The 26,177-nt window shown below is 35.5% G+C and overlaps 1 protein-coding gene across 4 annotated transcripts in view; it reads left to right on the top strand.

The window, feature by feature from the left end:
- The window catches only part of MUC15 (mucin 15, cell surface associated), a 114,718-nt gene extending 88,984 nt beyond the window's left edge, over positions 1-25,734 (top strand). Inside the window, exon 4 of one of the 4 annotated variants that reach the window (XM_033862646.2) lies at positions 25,391-25,734. In XM_033862646.2, coding sequence (XP_033718537.1) covers positions 25,391-25,719 — 329 coding nt within the window. In that variant the 3' untranslated portion in view covers positions 25,720-25,734. Of the gene's footprint in view, positions 1-1,581; positions 1,679-7,721; positions 10,034-25,390 lie in introns of those variants that run through there. The other 3 variants (XM_073808720.1, XM_073808719.1, XM_073808721.1) reach the window with 3 other exon arrangements.
- The last annotated feature ends 443 nt before the right edge of the window (positions 25,735-26,177 follow it).

The following is a 26,177-nucleotide window of genomic DNA, read 5'->3' as shown; positions in this document are numbered from 1 at the left end:
TTGACCCAGTACCAATTTAAGACCCTATCAAACAAAGAGGACAGATTCCAAGGTCCCAGGTTCCACAAGAGTAGTAGTTTCTTTAATCTTTGTGCCTGCTCCAGGATCCCTTTCTTTTTACAGATGGCTTTTTTAAAATTCATTAATGGAAAACATTTTACTTCAGTGTCAAAAATGCCAGTAGCATCTGCTAAACTCTAAGATCTCAGGTCAGGATGAGAAATCCTTTGAAGGCAGTATCTTGCATATCTCTCCTTGTTACCAAAGGAAGAATCGCTTACCTAAGAAAGACTAAGGAAAATTTGCATCTATAAACACATAAGCATTTTGAGCACTTTGGCAAGTCTCTATAGTTTTTGAAAATATTGCTTTCCAAAGCAGTGATACCACAAAGAAAAATAGTTACAGATAATGTCAGTCCAGAGACCTCTATTTAGGAATTCTAAAAGCATTCTCTTCTAACCCCTTGTGATTTTTTAACTAAATATGTTTCCTAAACAATATTTGCTTTATTGACATACACGTTTATTTTTTAAAAGGCAAAGTTAAATGTTTTAGACAATACAATGGAATAAATACAAATGGAACTCAATTATATATATACGTGAACTTTACTTATATATGAAAATATCTGAAGTCAGATAATTTCTAAGTAGGGAGGTTTTTTTAGATACATACAAAAAACTTACTTGTTAAGTGGGAAAATAAAAGGTAAAAGACCAGATTCGTAAGTATTCTTAAAATCGATCCCAAGTCACAAGCGTAATCCCCATGAAGCTCCCGTGATTTGAGCAGTACTCATCAGGGAGAGAGAACTGAACACGTTTAAATACGTAATGGGGGCTGCTGATCCTTTTATATATTGCTTAGGTTTTGTTTGCCTTTTGAAAGTTTTTCAGAGCAACAGAAGATTCATATTTTCCAACCTAGACATCACCAAGCCCTTTCAAAGACTTGTCACCACTTGTTTAGTGGTGTAGGGAGAGACTAGCTTGCCAGATGCAACATTCGAGGTCTATTTGCTTAAGTTATAAACATATAACACATAGCATTTATGAACTTCCTCTCGTCCTCTTCTTTACTTCTCTCCCTCCACCACAAAATCCCATGTGTGGAGGCAATTAGTAAACAAAGTAGAATTTGCCACCTATCGTGTAGAATGAAATGAGAGGTTGTACATCACACTGTGCATTAGACAAATCTCTTCTTCCAGATCATTTTTTTCTTAGCTTCTCTTTTATTTCTCCTACAGTCCTACAACCTCTAAGCACCTGCCTCCTCCTCTTGGATTTTTTCTTTCCTTAATCCCAACCTCCCTCCCTTTCTCAGCCCAGAATCAGGCCACCAAAGGGATAAAGCCAGCTTTGCCACTTAACATGACTGTGCATCCTTGGACCAGTTATTTAATCTCTCAAATCTTCAATTTTCCCATCAATAATTATATAATACTCTGTCTTATTGATAAAGTACTATGTGCCAACACAATTGTATTTTACATGAATACCCATTTGTTGATTCCTTATAAATATCCTATGTAGTATGTATTATTGACTGTTATTACTCTCTCCCCTTATTTTATAGAGAGGAAATCTGAGGCAAAGAGAATTTAAACAACTTTTCCAACATAGCATGTAAGAGGCAGCACCAAACCCAAATTCATGTGTCCTAAATCCAGGAGCTAAGTTCTTAACTCTTATCTTATATTAAAAGATTTATATTTATAAAGTGATAAGAATCATACCTATTTCACATGTTTATTATGTAAAGTCCCATGTACTCTTTAGCACATACTATTTGTTAATTACATATATATATATATTTTTTCTTTGTTTTGGCTGTGCCACGCAGCTTGCAGGATCCCCGACCAGGGATTGCACCCGGGTCCCTTGCAATGGAAGCGTGGAATCCTAACCACTGGACCACCAGGGAATTCCCATTAATTACTTTTATAATTACTGTTATTATTTTTTTATTTTTACTACTTCTGTCAAGTATATAAAAGACTAACATCCTGACATCATAAACAAAAGATCCTCCAATGCCGTATCTGTCCTTCAGAACGAAACTGAGGGGTTTATTACATAAATTGAAAGATTCATTCTGTTACTTATGTAAGGAGTTTCATGTGTTGCCCCGTTAAGTGGCAACATAGCTCCAATTTGTTTGAATGATGTTTTAGTGCCCCCAGGAGTTGCTCAGTTGGCCGACTAATTCACTGTGTGAAAGTGTTTTGCAAATCTGCAGGATGTCACAAAGGTTTGAGTTTATGGGTATGAGGCAGTAAAGGCTCCTGAATAAGACTTGTTATATAAATTCATATTGCTCCATATCTGTAGTCTTTCTACAGTCCTTTTCCTATACTCTGTGCTATAGCTAAGTGTGTCTCTTGTCTTGGCCACTGCACATACATAATCTTGTCTAGACTCTACTTGTGTTCATGCTGCTCCTCTAATTGCCCCATCCCTTCCTTTGCTTCCTTTTTTCCAACTCTGCTCTTTTTTCCCCAATAATATTCATGCCTGATACAAAATGAAGATGAAGTGAAAGTATTGCTCAGAGGTGCCTGCTATTACAAGTTGAGTTCTCTTTCTCTCATTCTCTCCTCTCTCTCCCCCCAGATATAGATGCAACTATATGTGTGCATGCATATATACTTATATGATATATAATATGCAATACATAATACAGATACACAGGCATGGAATTTTATACATATTGTTATAAAATGTGTTCAGCTTTAACTCTATGTCCAGTAGAGCTAGTTAGCTTCAAGAACAGCTGGTTCTAGAGAGTCAAATGCAGTTGTCAGGATTCTTACTTTCTCTACTATTACATCTCTTCTCTATCTCTTGTCTTTTAATTCTGTTTTTGTTTGTTTTTCTATTTCTCTCATTCCTTACATTAAAAATAACTTTCTTCCCACAGTTGGGGAGAGATCATCTTTCCCTATAGTTCTTGGAGAACATCCCAGAGTGGAATTCAGCTTTGGGATCTTGTCCGTCACTGTGTCTGTTGTTATAGACAAAAGGGTGGGGGATTCTGATTGGCATTCTTAGGGTAGGTAAAGAGGGTCAGTACCACCTGAATGTCAAAGGAAGTGATGTTTGGGTAAAACAACAGGAAAAGTCCATTATACCTTGATATCAATAGGCAAAGTTTTATCTAATTTCATTTGAATTAGGCAGAAAACAAAGCCTATTCCAGGGGAGAGTGATGAGGCATTTTCATCTTGTTTTAATGCAAAGAATTCAATGAGATCAAGGATACATGATACTGGGGTTCCCTAAACTTTTTCCAGATTTTTAGGGAGGAGCGTCTGAGGCTTTGTAGTCTCAGCAGCTCATGTGGATTAGACTTGCTGGGTCAGGGGATCCCAGACCAGGCATGGGGAATACCACAATTTTATATTTTGATGTTTTATTTATTGTTATGCCATAGGCCCACTTTTTAGTGGTGCAGGTGGCCATGTCCTACTGCACTGTTAAATAGCTGAACAGTATTCAGTTTGATCATTCTATCATTTATTTACCTTCTACTGAAGAATATTTTGGCTTAATTTGCTAAACTGTTCTTTGCTATGATTCATCATGATTCAATGAATATCCTTACTCATACATCCCTATTAACATCTCTAATTGTTTTATTCATATGAATTCCTAGAATTAAAATTACTCAAAAATTTTATCCAATTTCAAAGACAAGCTTGATTTCCTCCTTCTTCATAAACTTTATCTAAACTCTTCAGGCCACACTAATAACTCTATTCCACCTAAAGCTGTAATGTTTTCCTAATATTCTCTTTCATGTTCACTCATTTAACAAGTTTATTGTGAGTTCCTGTTATGAGGCAGGTTCCGTGCAAGGGGCTGATGTAATTACAAAGAAAAATAATCCATGATCCCTATCCTTTGAGAGAGTAATTGAGTCGAGTAGACAGAGAGGACAAGTAATTACAATTTGGTGTGATTTGGGCTGTACGGGGGTGAGTGCAAGAGCTATGAGAACAAAGATAAAGTGACTGTCTGGAGAAGAAAGGAAAAGTCTTCTCTTCAACAAATGGTACTGGAACAACTAGACATGCAAAACAACAAATGCAAAACAAAACAACTAATGGAGACAGACTTTACACTCTTCACGAAAATAATTCCAAATGGATCATAGACCTAAATGTAAAATATGAAACTATAAAACCCTTAGAAGATAACATGGAAGAAAACCTATATGACATTGGATACGGTGATACCATTTTAGATACCAAAGACATGATCCCTGAAAGAAATAATGCATAGCTAGACTTCATTAAAATTCTGCTCTGGAAATAGACAATATCAAGAGAATTAGGAGGCAAGGTATAGACTGGGAGGAAATATTTTCAAAAGACATATCTGATAAAGACCTGTTATCCAAAATAAAGAACTCGTGAAACTCAATATAAAAAATCCAATTAAAAATGGTTGTGATCACTTAACAAGTACCTTTTCAGAGAAGATCTACAGATGGCAAATAAGTATATGAGAAAATGCTCCACATCATATGCCATCAGGGAAATGCAAATTAAAACAATAATGACGTACCATTACACATCTGTTAGCATGGCCAAAATCTGGAACACTGACAACAGTAATGATGGTGAGGATTGTGGAGCAACAGGAATTCTCACTCATTGCTGGTGAAAATGCAAAATGGTATAGCTACTTTGGAAGACAGTTTGGGAGTTTCTTACAAGACTAAACATAATCTTACCATACGATCCAGAAATTGTGCCCCTTGGTATTTACCCAAAGAAATTGAAAACCTATGTCCACACAAAAACCTGCATGTGGATGTTCATAGTAGCTTTATTAATAATTGCCCCAAATTGGAAGCAACCAAGATGTCCTTCAGCAGGTGAATAGATAAAAAAAACTGTGGTACATCCAGACAATGGAATATTGTTCATCATTAAAAGTAAATGAGTTATAAAGCTATGAAAAAGATATAGAGGGATCTTAAATGGATATTGCTCAGTAAAAGAAACCAATCTGGAAAGCCTATATACTGTATGATCCCACCTATATGACATTCTGGAGAAGAAAAAGCTTTGGAAACCACAAAAACACTAATAATAAGATCTGTGGTTGCTGGCAAGGGGGCAAGAGTAAGGGAGAGATGAATAGGCAGAGCACAGAGGAATTTTAGACAGTGAAAATGCTCTGTATATTACTATAATGCTGTATAAATGTCATTGTACATTTATTCAGCCCATAGAATGTACAATATCAAGAGTGAACCCTAAGGTAAACCGTGGACTTTGGGTGATTATGATGTGCCCATGTAGGTTGATCCTTAGTAAAAAATGTACCATTCTGGTGAGTGATGCTGATAATGGGGGAGACTATGCATGTGTGGGGGCTGGGGGATATGGGAAATCTCTGTTCCTCCCTCTTAATTTTGTTGTAAATCTAAAATTGCTCTAAAAATAGACTTTAAAAAGTGGTATGTGACTTGATTCCTGAAAAATGAATAGAAGAAAGGGGAGAAAACTCTGCATGCAAAGGCACAGGTCATGGAAATGAGAGAGTGTATTCAAGACCTATTAGGGTGTTGGTTATGTTAGGAGAAATTGGTACCTGAAAGGACTGTCAAAGAACATAAAGGATGATTCTTATGCACTCTAACATTTGAGTCAGAGTTGCTCTTATGTCCCTATTCTTATCCTCCCCAACTAACTACAAACTCTTTGATGACTGGAACTATATTCATTTTATATCCACTATACTTTGGATAGTGCTATATCCATATACTTTGTATATATGCCTGTGTAGGCACCGACACACACACACACACACACGCATGCACACGCACACGAATGACTCAATTAGTCATTCAACTTGTGGTTGTCTTCTCAAAGTCACAGTTTTTTCTTTTCAATGATATATGTGAATTTGGAAATGCTATAATAATGTGCATTTTTTCTTATTGCATAAAAAATAAAGGGAATAAAAAAATCACCTACAGTCCTAGTATACTTGGTGACTCTCTCACACACACAAACAAGTATAATTTTGCTTTCAAACCTGCTTTCTTTTTTCCCTTCTTCACATGTCATTTTAATCAACCTCACTGTGAATTTTTAATAACTGTCATCTCTGTAATCATACATTTGTACAGGTTTTGATGTTGGAAACTGATGTATCCACCTTAACTGCAAGCACTCCTGGCTAAACCACCATCATCTCTCAGCTGGGATGCTATAACGCCAGCTTACTTCCATCACTGTTCCCCCCCTGTCATGTACAGAGTGATCTTTTGAAAACAGAAATCTGTTGAAAACCCTTTAAACTTAGAATAAAATCCAGACTCCCCAGCACAGGCCCCCTGTAATGGTGTGCTTGCTCACCTCTCTGTCTCCTCTCATTTCGGCCATCCTGGTGTTCAGTCTCTGTGTTCCTGCCACACAGGCTACGTGTCAGTTTCTTTCCCACCTCAGGGCCCTCACCTCATGAGGCACCTCTCTGCCTGGAATGCCTCTTTCTCCCACTCCCCCCCCCTCGGCTGACTTCTCACCTTTCAGTTCTTGCCTTTAAAACCTTCTGAGGGCTTCCCTGGTGGCGCAGTGGTTGAGAGTCTGCCTGTCGATGCAGGGGACACAGGTTCGTGCCCCGGTCCAGGAAGATCCCACATGCTGCGGAGCGGCTGGGCCCGTGAGCCATGGCCGCTGAGCCTGCGCGTCCGGAGCCTGTGCTCCGCAACGGGAGAGGCCACAACAGTGAGAGGCCAGCGTACCGCAAAAAAAATCCCCCAAAAAACAAAAAAAACCAACCTTCTGAGAGGTTGCCTCCCTGATCACCCCAAGTAACCCCTCTTCCACTACCTAATGACCCACTCAATGACAACTTGTAAATAGTTATTTACTTGTTGGTTTACTATTTATTTTCTGACTCTTCCACTAGATGACTACAAGCTTTGCAAGGGTAGGAATTCTGCCTGTTTTATTCATCAAGGAATATCCAGACTTAGTACAGGGTCTGGCATATGATAGGCTCTCAAAATGCAGAGTACACTGGAGATATTAAGGGAAGATTTAAGGCAGTGGTTCTCAAATGCGGTACTAGTACCAGCAGCATCAACATCACCTGAGAACTTGCTAGAAACACAAATTCTCTGGTCTCAACTGGAATTATTGTTATCAGAAACTCTGGAGTTAGAGCTCTGTCATCTGTTTTTTAATAAGCCCTACAGGTGATTTTGATGTTCCCAGTCTGACAACCACTGTTGTAAGGTATCTGTTTAGAAAAAGAAACATACATATTTTGTTTAAAACTTCCCACAGCTAAAATTTCTTGGGATGTGAAATTTGAACCTTAAATATCACCAAATGTCATCTCTCATTTATTGAGAAAAAAATGCCCACAGATAATTTTAAAAAATATTGTAACCTGACAATTAGTGAAGTTTTGCTTATAGTTTTGCTTTTAAGATAATAAAATACACATATTCTTATGACTATCAAGTAAAATTACGCAGCATATACTCTTCCCTGAAAAGAGTCCTCAAATGTAAAGCTACTTTCCTATTGATGGCTGAGTATTAATTCCGTTAAAATCAGGTATAATTATGGAAAAGTACATTTCCTACTTCTCTCAAGATGGTTCAAACAATGAATTGTTCTGAATGATGTATCAAACACTTGGTCTTCGAGGTGAATTTTTCCACTAGTGACTTCAGTTATTTTATTTAAGGGGAATCAGTTTTTCACATTTGGAGTGTCCTATGGAATGCAGCCGGTTCCTTGAGCAACACAGTATCAATGGAATTGCAAAGAAGATCGAAAATTAATGATTGAAGTTGAGACTTCAGATTGGATCCAAAACACCTGACCTGCATAACTGGATAATTGTGACTCTCAATACCATAGAATAAGGCATATACCCATAGAAAGAATACAAATTATGAAGCAGGTATAAATATTCTTTTCAGAAGTTAAAAAGGAACCAAAGGGAAGAGAGAAACAAAATACTGATTGTAATTCTATAATGTAACAGGCATTGAACTAAGTGCTGTTTTTTTAGACTGTCTTGTATTATTCTCTCTCTACCCATTTTTATTTGCTTAAAATCAAAGTTTTTCTGTTTTTTCTAATGAAAACCAAAAGCCAAGCCTTTCTAAGTAGAATAGTCTATGATGGAGCAGACTGTGGTCTTCTATTGGGTTCTCAATGAAATAAATACTTTTTTAATATGTGAGCTTTAAATATAATCTTAGTGAAAGTAATTTACCAAAGATACATTTGAGTATACTTTCCTGCTCACTGATTTTTATATTTTAAATACTATATGATGAATCTTTTAAGTACTTATTTTTCTCAAAGAAAAGAACACTTATTTCCATATCAGTGATTATCTATTTTAGGTGATCTAACCTTGAATGCAGATTTAGAAGTTGAACCTCTGTTCTCCAAAGGGAAGCAGTTGACATTTTTAAAACAAATGAAAATAAAGCCTTCAGAATGGGACAAATTAATTAATTTTACCACCTTTAAAAGCATAAGAAAATAAAGATGGCAGGTTGAAAAACATTTTGTTCCCTAGTTTAAATCACAATAAATTTCATAGTTGTGTCACTTATTTATGTTAACATTTAATATTATAAGATATGTTTCTTTAAATTAAGATATTTTCTCAGATATTCTACTTTGACTGAAATTATTTACTAAAGCATCTTGTATAATAATTTCTTAAGAACATCTTAAAAAGACATACTTTTACAAGTGATCATATTTCATGTATTTCTGAATCAAGAACAAATTTTAGAGTAGAACTGGTAAATACCTATTTCATTGAAACCAAAAATCAAATGACTTAAAAATAGTCAAAACTTCAGAGAGGCAGCATCTGTTACGTGAGATAAACACTGATGCTTAAAATATAACAATTTAGATCATATATTTCTTATTTTTAAAAATACATTTCTAGTATTTTGAAAAAACAGATACACTCATCTCCAATTCTGAAATCAATATCTATTATTCTTAGCTGGCTTCTTACATATTTTTAAGAAAACAGAAAAGTAAAAGAGAATTCCTAGATTGATATATTTATTTAAACATACCACAGTCAGAGCTCTGGGTTCAGCTGCATTTGGAATCCTTCATTGCTGACAACAGAGTTTCAAATGACAATCTTCTTTGACACACTCTTCAGCATGACAACAGAAAGTTCTCTCTTCCACCACCTGCTTTTCCCATTAGCTAGTGTTACATACTGAACGCTGCACAAAGCATTTGACTGGAGGGTTTTTAGACAACTCTTTAAATGCCTGAGTCTGAATAATGATTAAAAGAAAAAAAAAAGATAACTCATCTCTTTATAAGAACTTCTGTATTGTTTTTTATTACTTTATTTTAAGTGGGGTGTTTATGGGGTCGGGTAGGGGGCTGCCTTCATGTGCCCTTGTTTAATAGTGTCTATGTATGATTCACCTAAGTGGCATTTAGTCATATAATGTCAGTGACATTTTGATGATTTTACTGTCAATTTTTAATAATCTATTGCATATTCTTAGGTTATTTGAATTAGTTGGGCAGTTTAACATAAAAGGTGGGAGGTATGTTTCAGTCTGAATAATAGTGGTCTGACAAACAAAAAGTGTTTTATTGCTGAACCAGGTAATGTTTTTTTATAGAATGGGTTTACTAGGATTGCCTATATATTTTTTCAGCTTTTCATGTAAATTGCCTCATTTTCTTTTTCACTAGAGAAAGTTTCAATAGTAACATCTGTAATTTCTGAAAACTCCTACAACTGTTAAACTTGATATTGCATCATATTGGTTCTGGGCTGCATACAATGAAAGCAATAGAAGTAACTGCTATCTAAAAAGAAACAAACTAATAAATAAACTTGAAAAATTTTGCCCCTTTGTGGTTAACATTCACATGATGCAATGCAACAGAGGGTTACATTTATTTTTGTCAGGAAAACCTCCACAGGATAGTTTGTAATTGGGACTGACAAGACACTGAACTAAGAATCAGCCACTCGGGCTTCCCTGGTGGCGCAGTGGTTGAGAGTCCGCCTGCCGATGCAGGGGACGCGGGTTCGTGCCCCGGTCCAGGAGGATCCCACATGCCGTGGAGCAGCTGGGCCCGTGAGCCACGGCCGCTGAGCCTGCGCGTCCGGAGCCTGTGCTCCGCAACGGGAGAGGCCACAGCAGTGAGAGGCCCACGTACCGCAAAAGGAAAAAAAAAAAAAAAAAAAAAAAAGAATCAGCCACTTAATAGATATGGCCTTGAATTAATCAGCATGCTAAAAACTGATTTTCCAGTTAGGCCCAGATAACAGAACATTTTAACTTCACACAAGAGTTTGGAACCTTTAAACAACATATGGTAGATTACTGTCATCCCTGTGTCTAAACTACCTGTGGCATCAAGGGATTAATAAAATCATACAGGTCTCCATGACTGCGACCCTCATCTGGAATCTTGATTTTCATCTTGCAGAGAAGTCAACAGCCACAAAACAACTTTTTAAAAATCCACAAGCTTCAAAAGTTATTTAATAAACCCAACAGTGCTTTATTTTTGTTGATATTTCCCTTTGAAAATAGTGATAGTTGCTCAGAATAGTCACATTTTGATGGACTCATTTGGTGGCATTAAGAAGTCTGTAGGCCAATGTGAATGGAGGCAAAGGACATGAGGAAGTGAAGGGCTATAAGCAGCAGGGAAGGGATGAGTATCTCACAATTGATTAGGATTTGAGCACAGGAACCTCAATTTTATACTTTCTTCTTAAACATAAAACATTGAGGAAAGCACGATACTCATGGTCCCTAGTGAACATGAGAATTCCTGAGGGATGCAAACATGTTCTCTTACTACCTGATGTGCTTGTCTCATGGCCTCTACAGGCCCTTTTGTGCACCTCCAATGTACTCGGCACAGCGCAGTGCTTAACAGTGTGGTGGTCTCTATATACTTCCTGCCTTACCTAGCTGTATGAGAACAGGGATACTTAGCCATTCCAAGGCTCCATTTCCTCACCTATGAAAAGGGGATAAGAATATACCCTACTTTTTAGAGATGTGATTATAAATGAATACAGGTCATCAATAAAATCCCTGAAGGGTCCTTAATAAATGTTAGCGGTTGTAATTATTTAATATTATCATTATTATTAATGTTCTGACTCCCAATCCAGTGTTCCTTCTGCTACATACACAAACTGGAGAGAGCGTTGAGGTAGGAGATTAATGAAGTAGATTTGACTTCTACTATGTTCAAATGACATTAGTTTTGATCTGATTCTATTGGCTGCCTTCATTTCTCAGCAGGTAGAGAACTGATTTGATGTGAGCCTATCACTGACTGAATGTATAAATATGAAGTAGAACAATTATCTGCACCATTTAACTGGTATGCCCACGCATTAACTTACTGAATTTACTTTCACATCCCATAAACATAAGTAAAATTTCTGCAGACAAGTTATTGCAGCTCTCATTTTAGAGCTAGAGTCCTCCAGGGAAGCTTAGGTCTCCCAAGATGCGCTAAATACTCACGGGGAAAACCAGCAAGCTGGAGATTCAGGAAGCCTCTTCTGTGTCTAATTACCAAGACATTAGTTCCAGGAGACCGAAAACATCTTATGGCATCTTGTTTGTTTTCTGGTATTGGTTATGAAATAAGCCTTCCTATATAGGTACATTTTTTCCTATATAGTCTTCGAGGGAACAAAGACATGGATCCCGACAAATCCATCCCTCACCTGAATCTACTCTCATAATTAACGTCTCCATGTCTTGATTTCCTAGCCTCCTGCTCTAGACATAGTTGTAGGGGCTTTTGTGGAGGAGGGGAGTAGAGTTCTTTTTTTTCCTGATTTACAAGGGTAGTTCCTACACTGTGTAGCAGATGCAGTTGAAAATATTTAGTCTACTGATTATTGTGGAATATCAAGGAGTATACACATTCTCCCTCGTGGCTACTTTTGCTAGAAATATTATTTGTAACCAACTCCCTGTAAATTGTTACTTTTTTGATACACGAGTAAATTACAACAGCTCAGTCCACTCCTGGATGCTGTGGGTTAGCCACACAATAATAAAATACAGAACTGCCTACTTCAGAGCAACATTTCAGGGGTTTTGAAAGATATGATTTAATATATGTGAGTGTATTTCTTACAGTTAACTATTGAGCAGGAGTCAGAAAAGCATAGGAGTCAAAGAGACATGCTACAATCCAGCTCTGCTCCTGCCTAGCTCAGAGACTGGGCAAGAAACTTACCTCTTTAAACCTTATTTTCTTCATTAGTAAAATGAGACTACCACTACTTACTTTCATTGAGTTATTATGAGAATTAAATTAGATAATGCATATGTATATATAAAGCTTCCGGTGTGTAAGTGATGAATACTTACTAGGGGAAAACCTAAAATGCTATTTAATGAAGGTTAACAGACTGAAAAGGTGAAATCCTGAATTGTTCTTGTTTCACTAGTATAGCAAAGTGGAAAAGCAGTTTTGGAAAATAGAACCATCTTATTTCAAATCCTGGATCAGCCATTTACCTGCTGTGTGAGATTTTAAAATGGGAATGATAATATTGTAATATTTACTTATGGCTTAAATTTAAGAATACATGAAGTAAACTTGAAGTCATGTGAATTTGATCAATTGGTGTAATTTTTTGTATACAATTCTAATAATTTTATCCATGAAAAAGAGCTAGATTATTTTTATACAGTTGGTATCAAACAGCACATATTGTTTTTTTTTAAAACCACCTTCCTATTATATAATCATACACTGCAATCATTTCCCATCATCCTTAAATAATTTGGGGACTTATTTTTCAACATAGTATCACCTTGTTTAAAGGCATTCATGCTTTTAATTTCATCTTGATCCTTTAAGTGCTTTATCTTCCCTCCCCCACAAGTCTGTCACTCACAGTGTGAGAAATATCTTTACACAAAATTATTTGGGCTAACATCTAGTTACATTTCCTGAATAGATTTCTAGAAGTGGGTCAAAAGGAAAGATTATTTTAAGGTTTTTAATCCTTATTGTTAAATTACTTTCCAGAAAATTTGGATCAATATACATACCTACCAGCAAGAAATAAAAGCAACAGTTTATAGTGTCAATTCTGAGTTTTATATTTAAAAAAAATTATAATTTGGTTTAAAAAAAGTTGCTTACATTTGTATTTCTGCAATTACTAGTACTGCTAATCATTTTACATGTTAAAATTATATTGTTTTTTAATGATATTTTTTACTCTTGCATTCATTAATTATATTATTATGATGTCTTTGTAGAATAAGAACATTAACCACCCTTTGGTATATTCTTTTTTTAAAGTAATTAATTAATTAATTTATTTACTTTTGGCTGTGTTGGGTCTTTGGTGCTGCACACAGGCTTTCTCAAGTTGTGGAGAGTGGGGGCTACTCTTCATTGTGGTGCGCAGGCTTCTCATTGCAGTGGCTTCTCTTGTTGCAGAGCATGGGCTTTAGGCGTGAGCGCTTCAGTAGTTGTGGCTCATGGGCTCTAGAGTGCTGGCTCAGTAGTTGTGGTGCACAGGCTTAGTTGTCCCGCGGCATGCGGTATTTTCCCAGACCAGGGTTTGAACCCGTGTCCTCTGCCTTGGCAGGCGGATTCTTAACCACTGTGCCACCAGGGAAGCCCTCCTTTGGTATATTCTAGTATGTCAGCTCATCATCACATCTTAAGTTTATCTCTTACTTCTTAATTTTATTGTAATTTTGATACTGGTTAGTATCTAAATAGCTCTATCAAGATTTCCCTGATTAATTTTATTGTTGGTGTAGACAAGTCATTTAGAAATGACATTCTTCTAGCTTGTGATTAGAAAAAAATGCTAATTTTATTTTTACATATTAATTTTGAATTGATTAACTATCTTCAGTTCATTTTGGTGTAAGATGTGAGGTAGGCATCTGAAAACATTTTAACTCCTACCAAATTATTGATCAGTTATTGTAAGAACATTTGCACATTATTATTATTATTATTATTATTTTTTGCAGTACGCGGGCCTCTCACTGTTGTGGCCTCTCTCTTTGCGGAGCACAGGCTCCGGACGCACAGGCTCAGCAGCCATGGCTCACGGGCCCAGCCGCTCCGCGGCATGTGGTATATTCCCGGACCGGGGCACGAACCCGTGTCCCCTGCATCGGCAGGTGGACTCCCAACCACTGCGCCACCAGGGAAGCCCTGCACATTATTTTTAAGATCAGTATTTCTTTACAATTTGAAATGCTACTTTTATCATAATACACACATGCACACACATTTGGGTTTAAGCAATCCATAGATAATGTGGAGTGATTCTGGAAAATCTTATGCTAAATCTTTGGGAAAACACACACTAGCAATTAGCTAGTGTAGAACATTTTCTAGGGAGGGCTTCTGATGGTCACGGTAGGCAATTAAATGGTACCAGGGAGGGAGTTGCCTCCTATGGCTACAGGGAAGATATGCCTTCCTCAGTATCAAAGATTTTGTAGACAAGACCAGGTATCCTTTTGGCTGCTTAAAAAGGAGTCTTCTTACTACGAGGCAAGAAGATAAATTTAAAACACTAGCTAAAAAGCTTAAGCAACCAAGATGATTTGCTGGATGTCCCATGTTTATATAAAAATTAAATATTTAGGGTACCATTTCCCACAGTGAAATTATCAAATATAAATATGAAAGTATTATTTCAGGTCCTAAGTTAGGGAGATATTAACATTTTCTTTAGAAACTATCTCAATAAATGCAAATAAATAGTATTTAATTTCACGTATAATTCTGTCAATTGAAGCAGCCATATAGGGCCAAGTTTAGTCATTTATCTTGTAGTTTAAGTTAACGTTATCTTACATTTGCTGGGAAAAAGTATGCAAGTTCAGAATATCAGTATATGTATGTGATTTGGAGGCAAAGAACCATGAGCCAAATTAAACAGTTGCCAATGCCCATGTGAAAGGAGCATTGTAGAAGACTACAGAGGCCATCTCCCTGCACCTTTGCCATCACATGATCTGTGTATCCATTCTTAAGAGAAAATTATTCCTGTTACCAGTTTAGTTAAAGATGAACACCATCTACCAATTCCAGTTGACACAGTCAAATTGAATAGCCTTGTGATTTAAATTTAATGAGCTGCTAAAATATCCATATCAAGATTTTCCTGGTCTATGACCTCTTTCCTGACTTGATACCCAATGTCGAGAAGTCACTGTAATTTGGAGTATAGATTTATATTCCCAGACATTATTAGCACATCTGTAGTTATTTTTGGCATCCTGAGGGACAGTAGCCGCAGCAAACTCTTCATTAATGTCTAGTACACAAGCCATGGATTTTGCTTCCCAGTTTTGCTCCTTTTAACCTAGATTAATTATAGACATTCCCTGTCCACATCTAGAAGCCTCAGCTGGTATGTAGGACATGACTCCTTGATGGAGAGAGGGATTTTGTTTCTCAGTACCATCCAGTTGGTTATAGGACCTTATCTTCAAGTGTTATTCACAGTGGTATCTAGACTAATGAGACAGAGAAAGGCAATATATATCCAAACTATCTTAAAAACCGTCCCTCTCTCTGACTTGCTTGCAGTCAGCTAAGGAGCTCCAGTCTATGAATTCATAGAATTGTTCCTTTTCTCACATTACATTATACATTTGCTTCCTCAGTTTTCTTGTCCACACATGTGTTACAGAACCTTTTTGTCAAAATGCTAGAAAGGAAATAAACTTGCCTTTAAAAAAGTTAGTTCTTCACCAATTTTAATGGGTGTTTGGGACACTGCTAATGATACACATATGGTTCAACTGAAGGTAATCTTGGAATTCTGCACTTATTTAAAGGTATAAAAAACTACTTTTGTAAATAGAGTTTAAAAAAAGATAATTTCAGAAAGTTTTAGATGCCTAGATTTTATGCAATTTAGGTTATGACATTTAAAATATACTCAGGATCTATAGAGTTAAATGGATAATATGAGTATCTGTGGAAAACTCAGGGACAATTTTGCAAATCTTCCCATTCTTGTGATGAAGAATTCACTATATATTAACAATCATTGGTATCAGCAAATATGATATTCTCTAACATTTATGGCTGTCTCCATTATCTATTGCTGAGAAATAAACCATCCCCAAATAATTTTTATTTAGCTCATGATTCTGTGAATAGGTTGGGTCCAGTTGTGCAGTTCTTCTGGTCTCAGCTAGACCTTCTTATGGGTCTGAGTTTCCTGGTCTTTGCCACTGGATTTTCTCACATCTCTGTCTCAGTTGGGGCAACTGGACTCACTAGGCTCTGGTCCACATGGCCTTATCTTCCTGCAGGATAGCTCTGACTTATTCAAATGGTAGAGGAAGAGGCCCAAGAGGAATAATGGGAATGCAAGGTCTTTCGAGTTCAAGGTTCAGCACTGGCACATTGTCACTTCTGCAGCCATCTATCGGTCAAAGCAAGGCCCAAGGCCAGTCTAACAGAGTCAAACTCTTGGATGGGAGGACCTGCGAAGTCTCATTGAAAACAAAGTAGATATAGGGAAGAGAGAAGGGCTGTGGCCAATTTTTCTATCTACAGCAATGCCCATGAGATACTTAAATATGGCTTTTACCATAAAGCTTGAGGCTAAATAAATCTAGACTTACCCCATATTTAGTATCATCTCTAATTTCTAGAGCCTCTTAGCTTTTTCCATGTACACGTATGCGCACCTCCTGAATTGTATTACATGGAAATCAAGACCTGTCCATGTTTGCCATCTTTCTCTGTTCTCTGTCCTATAGTGTCAAACTTTACTCACAGTGGGTTCCAAATAAATGAAAAATGTCCTATTAATTTATCAATATCACTTCATCATATTAGATATCAGCATCACAGATGAGTTTAATCTCTAAAATATTAAACAATTTTAGTATAAATGATATGTGCTAAAAGTTAATGATTTGAAGCAAAATATTCTAAAGACAATTCATTGATCTGAGTTCAATTTTAGAGCAAACTGTAGTGTCTTGTAAATATTTGGCTTATAAAATTATCATAAGCAGTGGATATATGATCAAAATAAAATTCACCACACTGATTCGAGATCATTAAGGAAATTTTGCACAATGACTGATAAATGAAATTCTCAAGCAGATGTAAAGTCTATCTACACAATGCCCAGTACTCTAGTCAGATGCATTTCTATATTTGTTTGTTTATACTGTTGATAAATTCAACAGAGTTTCTTCCTAATTTCAATGTACGATACTACTTTGATAGATACGGAGTTATCTCCTAGAACCTAGTTTATAGCTGATGACAAATCTTATTAGAAAGCTGTATTTGTTTTCTGTAATGCAATACTTGCATTACTTACAATGTAGAGTACATTAGGAGTTATTTTCCTCTGTGAGTCTTTGCTCCCTTCCTGTTGACTCTTTATAAAATTGCTTTGTCATCTCTAAAAGGTCATCTCTAACATGTAACCAAATAACTATTGTGAAGAAATAAAATATCAGTTACACTGTATAATATGCATGGGACAGGTTGCAACCAGTACAATTATCCCAAGCAAATAATGTGAGGCACAGATCATCAGCTATACAATTAGATACATACAGATTAATACATGCTAATTTAAACCATATGAAAGTTGCCTTTTTTTAGGTCACAAGTGAATGAATACTGTCAATTTCATAAGACAAACCTTAAAATACACACACATATAAATGTGTATACACATATATGCATATCATTTAATGATGGGATGGAGTAAGAGGAAGGTCAGCAAAGTTATAAATTGAAGGTTATCCAGATACTAGGTCAAACAATAGATATATAGGTCATTGCTTTTTTGAGGTTCTCTCTGATAAATGTACACAAAGACTATATCTAAGAAGATTATTTTGCCCTTCATTTATAGATAAGCTTTGCAAGCAAGTAGCCTAGTTAAATGGATTTTAAATACCTTTTTTTCTTTTTGGAATAGAAATATTTGTGCAAATTGGACTTGTGCCGCACCCTAACTTATGAAATGGATAAAAGTGGACATATTTACATAGACACTAAAAGAGTGAATCCAAAAACATCTAGGTGATGCATTACATTTTCGAATTTGAATAGAAGTGCAGTAAGACTAACAGGACATTAGGCCAGGATTTCTTGGATTGAACAGCTGTGGCATGTTACCATCATCGCACACTGGATTATTTTTCTGTCAAAAACAAAACATGCATGCAGGTTTAACTATTTCTTCTTAACTTTACTATTCTAAAGTTCAAGTCTAGTCAAAGCAAGATTTGGGAAATGGCTACTGTTGAGCAGAAATGAAGTGGCGGGTATCATTGGTGGTATGTGCTAAATTTTAGAGAAGCTGATACCACAAATTTTACTTAACCTTAGTTCATTTTCTATTATGTGAAACATATCGTGTTTGTCTTCCCATTCACTGGTGCAATAAGTACCTTAAGGAACAACACCTGCTTTTTCTCAACTCTTCTTATAATTTGTCTCAGACTCAGGTCTCTTGAAACAATGCTTTACAGATAGGAGAGACTCTCCTATGCCAATCAGAGAGACATAGGGAGGCAGATGAAGTAAACAGAGAGAGAGAAACTCCTGATCTGTGAAGATAACCTAAGTATTATCAGCATAAAATTGTAAACCCCCTTTAACAAAACCAAACCAAAGAGGAATGAATAAATCTCACACAAACATTTATTTCTGTATCTACTTACTACAGTTCAGAATCATTATAACAGTAATGTTTAAATTGTGCCATATTTCTTCACTGACACATTGATGGTGACTAATGAAGGGATTTGAAAAATTAATCCAGGTCAAACTAAATCAAACATCACAGAAAAAGATATTTTCAGGGAAGTGATTATTGGCTATTGTCCATGCAGTGATAACCAAAAGCTAAGTCATTCCTTGGGTTAAATTGCATTTAATATCCAAATTTCTTTTACAAAGTCATTCCCACTTTAATCAATAAGAAGCAATTTTTAAAAAGTGAGCTTGGACTGAGTCAGAATTTCTATTGAAAAGTATCAAAAGGGGATGGTATTCGGTGCTGGATGACCATATTCAGATGCTTTGAAGAATCCGCAAGAGAATTTTAGGAATGGTGGGATTGCTGGAGCCAGGGATTTTTAAAACGAAACCCCAACCCAGGGACTCATTTGCTGATGAACTATAGTTTCAATGAGGTGTTCTCAACCTCCAAGTTGTTATAAAAACCTTCCATATAGTTCAATATCTGTAAACCAATCAATGTGATACACCACATTAACAAACTGAAAAATAAAAATCATATGATCAGCTCCATAGATTCAGCAAAAGCTTTCAACAAAATTCAACATCCATTTATGATAAAAACTCCTACCAGGGACTTGCTGGTGGTACAGTGGTTAAGAAGCTGCCTGCCAATGCGGGGAACATGGGTTCGAGCCCTGGTCTAGGAAGATTCCACATGCTGCAGAGCAACTAAGCCCATGCACCACAAGTACTGAGCCTGTGTTCTAGAGTCCAGGAGCCACAACTACTGAGCCCGCATGTCACAACTACTGAAGCCCACGCGCCTAGAGCCTGTGCTCCGCAACAAGAGAAGCCACCGCAATGAGAAGCCTGCACACCACAACGAAGAGTAGCCCCCACTTGCCGCAACTAGAGAATGCCCGCACACAGCAATGAAGACCCAATGCAGCCAAAAATAAATAAATAAATAAATCTACTAAAAGAATAAGAATAAAAAATAAAACCTCCCACCAAAATGGGTATAGAGGGAACATACTTCAATATATATGACAAACCTACAGCTAACATCATACTCAACAATGAAAAGCCGAAAGCATTGATTCTAAGATCAGGGACAAGACAAGGCTGCTCATTCTCACCACTTTTATTCAACGTAGTATTGGAAGTCCTAGCTGCAGCAATCAGAAAATAAAAATAAATAAACGGAATCTAAATTGGAAAGGAAGAAGTAAAACTACCAATATTTGCAGGTGATATGATACTGTACATAGAAAATCCTAAAGATACCACCCAAAAAAACTACTAGAACTCATCAATGAATTCTGAAAAGTTGCAGGATACAAAATTAATATATGGAAATATGTTGCATTTCTATACACTAACAACAAACTACCAGAAAGAGAAATTTAAAAAAAATCACATTTACAACTGCATCAAAAAGAATAAAACACCTAGGAATAAATCTACCTAACAGTGTAAAAGGCTTATAATTGTAAAACTGACACTGATGAAAGTAATTGAAGGCCACACAAACAGATGGAAAGTTATACAATGCTCATGGATTGAAAGAATTAATATTGTTAAAATGACCATAGGGCTTCCCTGGTGGCGCAGTGGTTGAGAGCCCGCCTGCTGATGCACGGGACACGGGTTTGTACCCCGGTCCGGGAGGATCCCACGTGCCGCGGAGCGGCTGGGCTCGTGAGCCATGGCCACTGAGCCTGCGCATCCGGAGCCTGTGTTCCACAATGGGAGAGGCCACAACAGTGAGAGGCTTGCGTACCACAAAAAAAAAAAAAAAAAAAAAAAAAAGACCATACTAATCAAGGCATTCTATGGATTCAATGCAACCCCTATCAAAATATCAATGGCATTTTTCACAGAACTAGAATAAATAATTCTAAAATCTGTATGGAAACATAAAAGACCCCAAATAGCCAAAAACAATCTTGAGAAAGAAAAGCTGGAGTTATCATGCTATGTGATTTCAAACTATACTACAAAGCTAAAATAATCAAAACAGTATGGTACTGGCACAAAAACAGACACACAGATCAATGGAACAGAATAGACAGCCCAGTAATTAACCCACACTTGTATGGGCAATGATTCTGTGACAAAGGATACAAGAATATACAATGGGAAAAGACAGTCTCTCCAATAAATGATGTTGGGAAAACTGGACAACTACATGCAAAAAAATTAAACTGGACTGCTTTCTCACACCATGCACAAAAATAAATTAAAATGAATTAAAGACTTAAATGTAAGACCTGAAGCCATGAAACTTCTAGGACAAAATATAGGCAGTATGTTCTTTGACATCAGTCTCAACAATATTTTCTGAATATGTCTCCTTAGGCAAGGGAAACAAAATAAAAAATAAACAAATGGGACTACATTATATTAAAAAGCTTTTGCACAGTAAAATAAACTATCAACAAAATAAAAAGGCCACCTACTGAATGAGAGAAGACATTTGCAAACAATATTTCCAATAAGTGGTTAATATCCAAAATACACAAAGAACTCATATCAAAAAAACAAAAAAATCCTATTAAAAAATGGGCAGAGGATTTGAATAGACATTTTTCCAAAGAAGACATACAGATGGCCAACAGGTACATGAAAAGATACTCAGCATCAGTAATTATCAGGGAAATGCAGATCAAAATGACAATGAGATATCACCTCACACATGTCAGAATGGCTGTTAGCAAAAAGACAACAAATAACAAGTGTTGGCAAGAATGTGGGGAAAAGGGGACACTTGTGCACTTTTATTGGAAATGTAAACTGGTGCAGCTACTATGGGAAAACAGTATGGAGACTCCTCAAAAAATTTAAAATCGAACTGCCATATGATACAGCAATACCACTCCTGGGTATTTGCCTGAAGAAAACAAAAACACTAATTAGAAAAGATATATGCACCCCTATGTTCATTGCACCTTTATTTACAATTGCCAAGATGTGGAAGCAACCTACATGCCCATCAATAGATGAATGGATAATGAAGATGTGGTATATATATTATATGGAATACTACTTAACCATAAGAAGAATGAAATCTTGCCATTTGTGACAACATGGATGGACCTAGAGGGTATTATGCTTAGTGAAATAAGTCAGACAGAGAAAGAAAAATACTGTATGATTTCACTTATATGTGGAATCTAAAAAACAAAACAAATGAACAAATATAAAACAGAAACAGAGCTATAGATAGAACAAACAGGTGGTTGCCAGACAGGAAGGGGATGAGGGGAGGAAAGAAATAAGTGAGGGAGATTAAGAGGTACAAACTTCCAGTTGCAAAATAAATGAGTCATGGGTATGAAATATACAGTGTGGGGAATATAGTCAATAAGTATGTAATATCTTTATAAGGTGACATATCATAACTAGACTTATCATGGTGATCATTTTGAAACGTATAAAAATACCAAATCACTGTTGTGTAATAGAAACCAACATCATGTTGTAGGTCAGTCATACTTTAAAAACAAAGAATCTCATAGAAAAAGAGATCAGATTTATAGTTAATAGAGGTGGGGAGTGGGTGAGGGGGAATTGGATGAAGGCAGTTACAAGGTAAAAACTTCCAGTTATAAGATAATTAAGTACTAGGGATGTAAGGATAAAACATGATAACTGTGATGAACGCTGCTGTATGCCGTATATGAAAGCTGTTAAGAGAGTAAATTCTAAGAGTTCTTATTAAAAGAAAAAAATATATATATATTTCTCTTTGTTTGATTTTGCATCTATATGAGACAATGGATGTTCACTGAACTTATTCTGGTAATCATTTCATGATGTATGTAAGTAAAAAAATTGTACTGTACACCTTAAACTTATAAAGTGCTGTGTCAATTATATTTCAATAAAACTGAAAGAAAAACAAAAAATTTTGTCAAGTAGACCACATGATTCTAATTCTACAGATGATGAAAACAAGGCTAAATGAGCTTAATTAACCTGCCAAGTTACCACAACTATAAGTACTGGAACTGTAATTCAAATCTTTGTCCACTTGTTACTAAAATCCATGTTCTCATTAAAACATGGTGCCTTTCAAAAAACAAGAAACATGAAGGAATAAGCCTCTAAAGAAAATATTACTGAATAATTTCATGTTTCAGAATGTATAATTCTGTTTGATAGTATAAATGAATACGATGTCTACACATAACTTTTCAATTTTAAGTCATTAAGATATATATTAACCTGTGTGGCCTCTTATTCTCTCCAGCACAGTATCGATTAAAATTGAAAAGAACTGAATGGATTTAGAAGTTAGAGTCTTCAAATGACTTACTGATTGTTTAGTTTGCATTACCTTAGGCAATCTGGGCTTGGGTTCAGAATTATTTTGGGGGACAAAGTCTTTAATGAGGCGAGATCGGTCATAATTAGCATGTTCTGATTCATCCGTGTAATCCTTATCTTTTCCTAGGGCTAGAAAAGAGAAAGAGAAAATTACATCCATTTTTATCCTTCTTCCTTTTCTCTCTCTTTAAATATACTAAGCTCTGTTTTTTCATGTTTTCCCAAGGTAACCAGGTATAATTTTCATATGACCCATGCATCTAATAAATAAGCAAAAAATGGTAGTAACAAGGACTCTTGCCTGTTATTGGATTAATGTCAACACTCCAGTAACTTGCAAAAAAATTAAATGCATCTCTGTTATATAATGTACTTAAACTTTTTGAAAACAAAATTAGAGTCATGCAAACGCCATTGGACACATCATTTCTTTTGAACTTGAAGATCGAGATATTTGCAAGAATTCAATAGAACAGAATTCAAATTCAATAGAAATTTGTTTTTAAAGCAAATTTTAAGCATTTATTTGCTTAATTAAAAAAAACTATTGATTTTGGTCATTTATTTTTTAAAAATTTGCAGTTTTATAAATGTGAATTTGAAGAGAGTAAGAAGTCTGAGAAATCATAGAAGAAAAGCTAACAAACTTTACAAGAAAGATTTAAAAAATATTAGGAGATTGAAATGAAACCACAACATCAAAAAAGGAGGAAGAATATTGAAATATGGCAATTACCACTGGAATAATCAGAAAGGGTAAACCACAAACATAAATCACATGTAAGAACTTATAAGAATAACGAGCAAGCTATAATCAATGTAAAAGAGTATAAAATAGGAAATATCCATGGTGGTTGGGATTTGTGTTCCAGGTGATATAAGTATCTCTTCAAATTCAAAAAGATTCTTAAATATTTAGTCTTTTCAAATAAATTAAAATGTTTTGGAATTATTTTATTCAATATGTTCATACTTATCAACAACGAATTTTGACACAGACAACTATATATAGTGTTTTCAAGAGTTCAGTTGTGTGACTTAGCATTATAACAAAATAAAATAATTTTGTTTACACTACATGCATTAGTTTCTTTTATTAGTAATGCTTAAAATCTGTTATAACATATGGAATGTGATGCACAGCTAGCAGTATCAGGTTATTAGCAGTGGTATGAACTAAGAAGGAACAGATCACAGTACATCTTAGGATATAATTAATTACCAATTATGTTAAAATGCTCTAGGCATTTGAGTTATACCTACAGCTATTAATAATAGCTATCACTGATTGATGGTTAACATTTGCTGAGCACATATTAAGAGCCCAAAACTTTACACATATAATTTCCTTTAATCCTTATAACAACTCTATGAAGTGTGTACGATTTTTACCTACCCTTAATAATAAATAAACTAAGGCATATGGAAATTAAGTAGCATGGCAAAATCACTAAACCAGTAGGGGGTGCATCAAAAACATCCAGATTGACTCTGAAGCTGATGTTTGTGAATATATCAATACTATAATGTTTCCCTAGATTACATTTCATTTATTTAACAATTATTTATTAAACACCTATGATATGCCAGATATTCTTTTAGGACATATAGCAGGAAACAGAACCCTGCCTTCATGGAAGATTCAAGTAAGAGAAGAAAAAACAATAAGCAACAACCAAAAATACATAAAATATTAGGTATGCTTTGTGGTCAGTGCATTGGAGAAAAATACAGTAAGGAGAAAAGATGCAGGTGTACAAGGTGGAGAGAACAGATGTTATTTTAGTACAGAGGATTGTAGTAACATTTGAGTAAAGACCCGATGAGGTGAGGCAGTAAGTCACACAGGTAAAGTGGAGGAAGAATGGTCTAGATGGAGAAAGTAAAAAGTGTAAACAGCAATAGGTAAACGGCATATGCTATTGAGGAGAGTGCACTGGCCTGCGGGTCACAAGACCATCATTTCTCATCCTAAATCTGCCATGTCCTAACCAAGTAATTTCCTTTCCCTGAGAATCTATTTCTTCATCTGTAAACCAGAGATTTTTGAAGAAGTTCTCAGAGTCCTCAAACTCTAAAAGTTATTTGATTACTAATTTAATGTTTATAAAAGATAAAATTCCATTTATGTTAATTAATGCATTTCATTTCCCATGGAACACAGTAAATAAAATTTATAGAAGTTTTTCACTCATTTAAATCTTATTCCACTCACAATTTAATTTTTATGCAGAGGTTTTAAAATGTCATTTAGTTTGACTTTCTTTCTTTTCTTTGTCTTTAATTCTTATGACACAGACATTCCTGGAATAAGAACATACCTACATCATCATCTTGCTGGAGGAAAGCTCAGTTTTAAAAGACGTGCCAAATGCCACAAATTTCACAAAAACTTTTCAAATCTTCTTCTGTTCCTTCTTGCCCCAAGGCCCCAACTAGAACTGCTCATTTTTCTCTTCCAAACTGCATCATATTTTCCCCCTTTTTCTCCCTCTTTTCTTTTCTTTTCCCTCTCTTCCTCCCTTGTCCTCTCTCTTCGTCTTTTCCTTCCTTGCATTTTTTCTTTGAATGGCTCCTTTTATTTTTCTGAATTTAGAAAAAATTCTCCTAGGGCCATGTTCTCTTAATTATTTGTTTTTTTAATTTACTACAGAGTCCAGTACAGCTTGATCATTAGTAGATGAGTTAATTAAAAGAAGAAGGAAAAAATGTACTTATTTTGGAAAATCTTGATCCTAAATGATATAATTTTAAATTCCCTTTTATTGTTAGGAATGTAGATATGTTTATCTTTCTTATTGTCATTTTCCTTGACATTACACAAAAGGATTCTTCTGTTATATAACAATAGTTTTCTTTTCTTTTTTTTTTTACTACTATGAAGATTGCAAACTCCTGTCCTCATAATGTAAATGGTACCACTGTCTTTCACAATGTTCATACAATGTTCCTCAGCTTAGAAACTAGAAATCTCTATCCTTAGTGACTTAGTATGTATTATTCCTGAATATAGAAAGTTCTTAAAGTTGTTTGTGTTCTTTTTTAAAATACTTGATTTTTTTCTCACACTAACTTTATACACAGT

The sequence above is a fragment of the Tursiops truncatus genome, chromosome 8, assembly GCF_011762595.2.
Source record: "Tursiops truncatus isolate mTurTru1 chromosome 8, mTurTru1.mat.Y, whole genome shotgun sequence".
Lineage (NCBI taxonomy): Eukaryota > Metazoa > Chordata > Mammalia > Artiodactyla > Delphinidae > Tursiops > Tursiops truncatus.
The sequence above is the reverse complement of the archived record's forward strand: the minus strand, read 5'-3'. Positions and strand labels throughout refer to the sequence as shown.